At 42.8% G+C, this 8658-nt stretch overlaps 1 protein-coding gene across 1 annotated transcript in view; it reads left to right on the forward strand.

The window, feature by feature from the left end:
• Positions 1-1175: 1175 nt before the first annotated feature.
• The window catches only part of SLTM (SAFB like transcription modulator), a 16682-nt gene continuing 9199 nt past the window's right edge, over positions 1176-8658 (forward strand). Inside the window, exons 1-7 of the mRNA XM_015811018.1 lie at positions 1176-1240; positions 1559-1726; positions 3422-3469; positions 4351-4372; positions 5658-6126; positions 6713-6762; positions 8343-8449. Of these exons, the coding sequence (XP_015666504.1) occupies positions 1217-1240; positions 1559-1726; positions 3422-3469; positions 4351-4372; positions 5658-6126; positions 6713-6762; positions 8343-8449 (888 nt within the window). The 5' untranslated portion in view covers positions 1176-1216. The remainder of the gene's footprint in view (positions 1241-1558; positions 1727-3421; positions 3470-4350; positions 4373-5657; positions 6127-6712; positions 6763-8342; positions 8450-8658) is intronic.

The raw sequence follows: 8658 nt of genomic DNA on the forward strand, positions 1-8658 counted from the left end.
TGGACGCCACCGGCGTGAAGACGGTCCTCATCGCCCGTCTCAAGCAGGTGCGTCCTGGGGAAGGCCGCGGCCGGGGAGTGGCGGGCCCGGGCAGGCGGGGGGCCCGAGCGGCGGCGCTCTCCCGGGGCGGGTGACCGGGCGCCGGAAAGGGGCGCCGGGGCGGCCTTGGAAGCCGGAGGGAGAAGGCGCCGGGAGAAGCGCCCGGCCCGCCCAGTGCTGCCTCCGAGGACCGCGCGGAGCCAGCGGGGAGCAGGGACCCCCCCGGGGGCGGCGTCGGCCTGCAAGGAGAGCGGAGGGACGTCCCTCCCTCGCCCCCCCAGACCGGCTGCAGCCCAGCTGTGGCACGGCCCGGGAGGGCCCCAGCGGAGGCCATCGGGGAAGCAGCCAGAGGCCTCGAGCCCGCGCCCCCCCCCTCTTGCCGGGAAATGGCTCTCTGGCCTGGGAAACCTTGCGCAGGCAGCGCCGCTGGGAGACAGCTTGTCGCAGAAATGGAGCGCCGGTGGGTCTTCTGGTTTTGGAATCTTCCTTCAAATGCTTCCTCCAAAACGCATTTAATTTGAATTTCATGCAGTATGTTCCAAATTTAAGGAATAATGAATACAAGGGTAAAATTCAAGTATAAAACTACTACTACTACTACTACTATTATTATTATTATTTTCTATTAGGCTATTGAAGAGGAAGGAGGAGACCCTGACAATATTGAAATAGCTGTTTCAACAGATGCCCTGAATAAGAAGCCAACCAAAGGAAAAGGTTATAACTGAAGTAAAAGTATTTTCTTAATGATGATCAGATGGTCTGTTTGCTTACAGAAAAATATTTTTAAATGAGCAAAATTACTTTCTTGAGCACTAAAATACTAACTAACTTTGTTGGCTTTGTTTGGGGAAAAATGACCACCATTTAGCAATAGCAACTGCGCTTAGACTTATATACCTCTCCATAGGGCTTTACAGCCCTCTCTGAGTGGTTTGCAATGTCAGCATATTGCTCCCAACTGTCTGAGTCCTTGAGCTGCATACATCCTCTTGCAGAATCTCTATGGCACCTTCAGGATTGATTGAAGGTTCACGTTTTTAACGCTCTCCAGAAGATTAATAAAGATAGGGCTGTTTAAATATTTACCAGTATTTCATAATAAAAGATTTTCATTAGTATGTCCTGGCTTCTAGGTAAAAAGCAGGAAATTGATGAACTAAGTGGTGATGCTTCAATGGAAGATGACTCCTTGGTTAAGGTAATATAAAGCTGGAGACATGATTCTAAGCATTCTTCCTAGCGAAAAGATCATTAGAGCTTTTGATGCACATTCATGGGTTTCCTCTGCACACTTGATAATTGCAGAGTTTTGTTTGATTTTAAATAAATATTTATGAGCTTCTAAACTACTATTCTTGCTCTAGCAAACTATAACTAGACTGTGAATCTAAACGGCAGTGACAACAGGGTATTATGAAAGCTCAGTTCAGGAAGCATAAACAGCTTCCTAATTTGCTAGAGAAATCTCACTAAATTGGCCATTTCCCTCTGCTGTGTCAAATATTCATATTGAAAGGAGTGTGAACTGGAAACTCACGATGCAAGTGATCACGATGGAAATGATGAATTGAAAGACTCTGACGAATCTGCTGAAAATGAAGAATTCTTGAATTCTACTATGCTGCCTCGTGCCGATAAGAAGAAATCTAATTTAAAGCAGATAGAGAAAGAGTTGGAAAACCAGGTACCCTACAAAATCCCTTAAAGAGATGTTGTTCTCCCAATTTCCAGATAACAGAGGATGACAGTTGTTACATTCTCTTAACTAGTAAGAAAGGCCACCGAGTCACTATTGTTTCTTCCTGCTGCAATGTTATTGGTCTTTTCCCTGGCTTCCTTCCCTTGCTGATGCATTAGGGGTCTTAGCTGAGTACCCTTCCCACTGTGGTCTGCTTCAGAAAGGTGGCAGGCCTGATTTAGCATTGTCACCTGGGATCCAAGTCACAAGACTCCAGAGGTTCTTTTACAAGGCTGACTATTTTGGTACCTGCTGTCCTTTGAATGGAAGTGACTGACTGGTGATTTGGCATTAATGTGTGAAGCATTAGATGTCAGTTTGCCTTTGGCTACTGTTTGCAGGATGCAAGGCCCAGGTTTGGCTTTCTTGCTTATCAAATAAAAGCCATAAATTGTAATCTAGTGGGCAGCCTTTAAATACAAATTTTATTTTCTGTGCGTCAGCAGAGACAAGATAAATAGATATTTCTTGGATTTATGAGGTTTAATAGTTGATATTCCGCATTCTTTCATCACACATATAAGGGTAAAGGGGTCCCTGTTTACTCCGCTAGTAGTTGCCGACTCTAGGGCGTGGCACTCATCTCCGTTTCAAGGCTGTTCAGCCAGCGCTATCTGAAGTCATTTCCGCAGTCATGTGGCCAGTATGATATCATGGAGCACTGTTACTTTTCCACCGAAGTGGTGCCTATTTATCTGCTCGCATTTGCATGCTTTTGAACTGCTAGATTGGCAGTAGCTGAGGCAACCTTACCCTGTTGTGTGGTGCTCAAGTCTCAAACTTGGGCTGCCAGCTTTCCAGTCAACAAGCCCAGCATCTTAACCGCTGAGCCCCATGCCACCCCCATCACACACATACTCCATTTCCAAATATGCATTTCATTAAGGAAAAAAACCAAAGAAATACCCTGTTAGGAATCCCAGCTGAAGAAGAAATGATATTTTTTCTTCCTGAAGAAATGATGGCTGGGAGTCTTTTTGTCCTCTGCAGAGCTAGTGGTAGATCTTGGTGTACTTCATCCTGGCTCAGCGTTCCTTGTGCTCCAACCATAGTTTGTGAATTTCCATGTCAAATGTTACTATCTTGTTGAATGACTACATTAGTGTGGTTTGCCTAAAAGGTTGTGTGCAGGTTAGCTCCTCATCCCAACAATTTGGGTGAAGGTGAGGAAAAGAAGCACAACTGTCTCATTATTCTGTTCAGTATTGTGTTGTGGTTAAAGGAAGTTCCTTGTTTAGGGTATTTTTGTGGTTGTACGTTATTAGCTATAGCTTAGTTTATGAGGAGACATTGATCTATTAACTAAGCTGTCCTGTTTATTGACTTCAATGTGCTTTGAATGAGCTCAGTTTTCTAAAGTGCCATAAAAGTGTCTGGAAGAAGCCTAAAGTGGCAACATGCAGTAAGTGAAACTAGAGATGCTGGTCATGCTCATCGCTTGCTAGGCAGGGCTGCTACTTCAGAGGAAACCCTGAGAAGAGTTTGTCAGATTACCAGATCTTGCTTGATGCCTTCCTGGTGACTTAGTGTAGAAGCTGTTTAGAAGCTGTTGTCAGAATGCAAGTTTAGTATTAATACATCAATGTTTACATATTCATAGTAAGCTAGCTTATTTAGTCTGCTTTGGTTTCTTCATTTTAGTGCATCGATATTCAAGATCTGGAAGATGACAACTTTGGTCTTACTCATGTAAGTTCCTAAATAGCTTTTTAAAGATTTATTGAGAAACTGGAGATAGCTGCATTTAATCTACTGTAGAATAATATTGGCTTGTTTGAAGTCTGAGATTTTGTTGCAATATCCTAAAAGATTTTTACACCTCTGACTTACGTCAGGGAATCTGGTGCTTCTTACGAATGGTGAAGTCACTGTGTGTGTTTGTGTGTAGTGACTTGTAGGACAAGCCTCCATTTCTGATGTAGAATGACACAAAACCTGGTGTTTTTAAAATATTCATTTCCTGTTGGCTTCATTTCTAGGTATCTCTGCCTTTATTGTGGGCCCTCTCCCTCTTCCCCCTACTTGATCTGGAGTGCTTCTGATAAAATAAGGGTGTGATTCCAACTTTTGTGATCATCCAACAAATATTGCTCGCATTCTCTTGAAGTGAGCGGGGAGTGAACAAAACTGAAATGATTTAACCGGAGGAAAAAGAATGTTTGCTGATTTTCAGTATCTCAAGCCTCAGTATTCACAAAGAAATCTCAGATTGCTCAAATGCTGAACTGAGCAAAGATAAGCTATCTGATTTTTCTTTGAGAATTTATAGATTTTTTGAAAAATTGGCCACAGAATAGTGGCAGTGCCTCTCCCAGCTGCATCATGCAATATGGTTTGAATCTCCCTTTCTAGATAGTAGCAACAATGGACTAATTGCAGCTGTGATTGGAGAATAAGAAAAATTCAACTGAATATAAATTTCTGTTAATATAAGCAGAAGAAAACCATAATTGAGCACTCCATGGTGTTCCAATAGCACATCTTTGTTCCTTTAAATGAATGGCAGTTTATTTTCTTAGTAACCTGAATATCATTTCAGAAAGTTTATTTGTTTTTTCTTTAATTGGCAGGATGGAGAAGAGAATGAGAGAGGTATGTTTGAATTTCAATAGAGTTTTAAATGTACTAATATACTTCAGGTTGCTCCCACCCTACCCCACCCTTTGGAAATAACAAGTGCCTTGGTTTGCGCCTTAAAAATCATCTCCATAGTAAGAGCCATTGCCAAGGACCGTGGCTGAACCTCTGCTCGATCGGCTTTGTTCCTCCAACTTCACTTACTTCATTGGATACGTACATACGGCCCCTCATAGGTCTTACTGGAGAAAAGATGCTAAACTCTTGATGTAAGCCTTGTGGATATGGTAAGTCTTGATGTCTACGCTGTACCTTGCACTGCAGTAACCAATAGCTGCCCAACGAAAATTAAATACTCTACAGAATGGAATTGGGAAGCCCTTCAGACTGTGGACCATACCCTCCTTTATGCTCTGGCAATTGTCACACCATTTTTTAAAGCCACACAAGAGATTTTGGAATAAATGAGAAAGAGTCATCTCCTGAATGATACTCCTAAAATCCAAACTGGATGAAACTCTCAAGACTCCTGTGAAGAAACTGCTCTCATGAGCTCGCTTAAGGATCTTGCATGTTGTAGTCTAAAGGACATGATGGAATCATTGTGACTTCAATGAAAAGATGCCATTATTAAATAGACCCTTACGTGTGCAAGCTAAGACGTGGCGTTTCTAAGGATTCCCACAATTGAAGCCTCTTCAGGGAAAGCAAGACACTAGCAACAGGATTGAGAACGTTGACCAGTTGGAATTTAGATGAAGACTGCCAATCCAAGGTGAATTTTGTGTACATGAAGACATGCAGCCAGTCTTTTAAATGACAATGCAGTTGGCAACAAGAAGTAACACAGAGAGGATGACAGTTGCAGAACTGTGAAGTGTTGGGCTATTGAACTTTGGACCATCAGAAGCGGACGGGAAGACGAAGCCCTTTGTTCCCTAGAAGTGCAGCGACCTTGATTTCAGTTCTTGCTGCCTCCTTAAGTCACGAAGAGGAGCAGATTTGCACACAATGCCCACAATGGAAGCCAGATACGTGTACTGAAGAACAGGTATCTCCTGGATGGAATCATTGTCTGAACCCTGTTCAGGGTTGGTGTCTTTGTCTAGAAAATTTGTTTACCATGAAGAATGAATGATCCTGGGTTTATATGTTAATGCCCCTTATGTTCTTTCCCTAACCTTCCATCAGTTCTAATAACTGGCTTTGTATTTTCTAGGTCCTCTCTTCTAGCTTATGCATATGAAAATGTTTATAAACTTCTTGTTTTGCCATATTTATTCCTGTTAAATCCTCTTAGATAAAGCAGGTTCTGGTGATGGTACACAAGAAGTATCTAAACCTCTTCGTTCAGAAGAGAGCCTAGCTGAGGCTGATCACTCGGCTCATGAAGAGATGGAAGCTAACGTGTCTGTGAAAGAAGCTGATGATGATAACATATCGGTTACAATCCAGGCTGAAGATGCCATCACTCTGGATTTTGATGGGGATGACCTTCTAGAAACAGGTAAAAATCTGAAAATTACAGATTCAGAAGCAAGCAAGTCAAAAGATGAGCAAGATGCCATTGCACCGAGTTTGGAGAAAGAAGGCAAAGACTATGAGATGACCAAGAACCATAAAGATGGTAAGAAGGAAGACTGCGCGATGGGGGACCCTATCAAGAAGGAAGCCCGAGAAAGCTCGAAGAAAGCAGAATCTGGAGACAAAGACAAGGATACTTTGAAGAAAGGTCCCTCGTCTACTGGGGCCTCTGGTCAAGCAATGAGGTTTGTCTTTCTATGTCAGTTCTTTAAGGTACTGCCAGCATTCAATAAGATCACTCTGCATTAAGGTGGTAGCAGCGAGAAACTTATAATTAGTATCTTATGCTCCTGCCTGTAAAATATTTTGATGGCCGTAAGTTACCTGTGTTGTTTTTTTTTTTTTAAAAAAAATATCAGGATCTTCGTATATGCATTGTCCTGCTGGTTGCATTGACGAATTGACAGCATTTTATTTTTTGTTTTTTCAAATAGTCAAGTTTTAAGTACCCTTGTGATGATAATGAACAACTCAGTTCTGAGAAACACCAAAATGAAGCCAAGTCCCAATCCTGAAATGTGGAGAAGATTACCATATATCCACTGAATAAAATTGTCAGAAAATCTAGATCTTCAGGCATCTTGGGGAGAATCAGTGCAAGAAGCCATGATGTGGGGAGATCACTTTTCCTCCAATTACAATGCATCCCTGCTTTTACTCACACATCTCATTCTCCTCCCCTCCCCTTTTTTTTAATGGTTTGGTTAATAGTGTAAGATTCTCAACAAGCAAGGTCTGCTTGTTCAGTCTCTGATTTGTTCCTCCTCCTAGCTTGGCCAAGGAGTCTAAAGAAAGCAAGAGCACCTCCAAAGATGACAAAGGTAATGCGCTGTGTCTGCAGAGGAATCGGGTGCTTCTAACTTGGGGGAGGGGTGGGGAGACCCGCAGAAATTGCTGATGGGTCTCCTTGCATCAGGAGGCAAGTGGGGCAGATGCTCTTCGAGCTGCTTCCTTTCTGTCCAAAGGTTTGGCTTATGTTTCTCGTTGCCTGTTTGGAAAACTCTTTTGAACGGGAGGTTGGGAGATTTGGCTTGAGTGGGGTCCCTTACTGTTGGAGTAGAGAATGTAACTTGATCTCTGCATTTTCAAAGAACCTTGGGAAAGAAAGAAGGAATGGAGAATTGGGGGAGACTGGCTTCCCTCTGGGGGCTTTGGCCATGCTTGCTGTTTGGTGATGCTAAGAGAAAGCCACCTTGCTAGGAAACTGATTTCAAACTTGCAGGAGTTTCCTTCCTGGTACTGAAATTGGTTTCTCTAATGCATTGGTGACCAGGAGTTTCCTGCTGAATATGATGGATTTTCTGCTTGATGATGCAGTTAAAAAAAGTGCAGCACGTAGTGCATTTTTGCTGTCTTGTATTTCCACAGTAAGAGGAATTTGCGGAATGTAAGCAGCTACGATAATATTAATCGATTTCAAAAAGAAGTTTGGTATAGAAATGTTTCTTAAACAGAATGAAAAAATGTTCTTTGTTGTGACATGAAAATGCTTTGATTATAAAAAGTTCCTGAAAAAACAATTTTAAATGTGAATTCTTTTCCAATTTTAAGTAAATTGTTTATATCACGGGTGTCAAACTCGCCACATCACGTGACGTGTTGCGACATATCGCAACTTTTTGCATTGCTGGAGCTGGGGTGGGCGTGGCCTCTGTATGATGCAACCAGCCTGGGGGCCGACAGTTTGACACCCTGGTTTATATGAACATTTAACTGGTTTGGTATATGTCCTGCAAGATTGAGGTCATCCAATTCATAACTACAACTTACTTTGAAAATATAAGGATATACCTGGATCATTTAAAAAAGTGGGAAGTAGACAATTCTTCAAGCAATGTGGTAGGGGAAAGGAGAAACTGCAGCTGTCAAGAAACAGTCATGTCACATTCTAGGGCAGTGATCCCCACCCTTTCCAGCTCTGTGGACTGGCGGGGGGGGGGAGAGGGGATGGCTTTGCGTGTGCGTGCCTGCTGCTTGCGCGAATGCACCTTTGCACCCAGGGATTGGGGGCCCCTGTTATAGGGAATTTCTTTTGCAGTTTTAGAGGGCTTCACTGTCACTGGCTTCACAAAGCTACAAAATAGAGTTGCCAGAGACCCAAAAGGCCACATAGTGGCAGGCTAGAGAATTTGCCCTCTGCTTCTTCTCAGTGCCCTGGTCTGACAGCAGCTCTCTACCATCTTGCTTGCAGCTGAATTGTGCAAAGATGGCAAGGGAGTGTTCCCAGTGCTTTTCTTTAAAAAAAAAAAAAAAGCCTTACGCAGATTGATGTAGTCTGATACATCTGCTGTAGGTTGGAAGTATCAGGAAACTTACAGATTTCATCCCTTGTTGCCTTTACTACATGGTGATATTTGTGCCAATTGACCTTGAAACATTTTTCTGCTGAATTTCACTGTAGGAAGTGCCAGCAGCGGGAGCAGCTCCACTAAGAACTTGTGGGTTAGTGGATTGTCCTCCAACACTAAAGCTGCTGATCTGAAAAACCTCTTTGGCAAGTATGGAAAGGTATGGCTTTGCTCAAGAGGGGCAATTAACGACTTTGAGGTTACAATCCAGGGTTGCGCCAGTGGGCTGCGTAAATAAAATGAAAATGTTTTGCTAACCTATATTAACAATGTACAGTGCAGTACGCTGTAGTGTATTCACAGAATTCTATAACTAGTCTGATCAGCAGGGTCCAACCTAACACTTGTGCAATTGTGAGAATAGGTGCT

This window comes from Protobothrops mucrosquamatus, unplaced genomic scaffold (assembly GCF_001527695.2).
Source record: "Protobothrops mucrosquamatus isolate PMUCROS unplaced genomic scaffold, P.Mucros_1.0 scaffold27, whole genome shotgun sequence".
NCBI lineage: Eukaryota > Metazoa > Chordata > Lepidosauria > Squamata > Viperidae > Protobothrops > Protobothrops mucrosquamatus.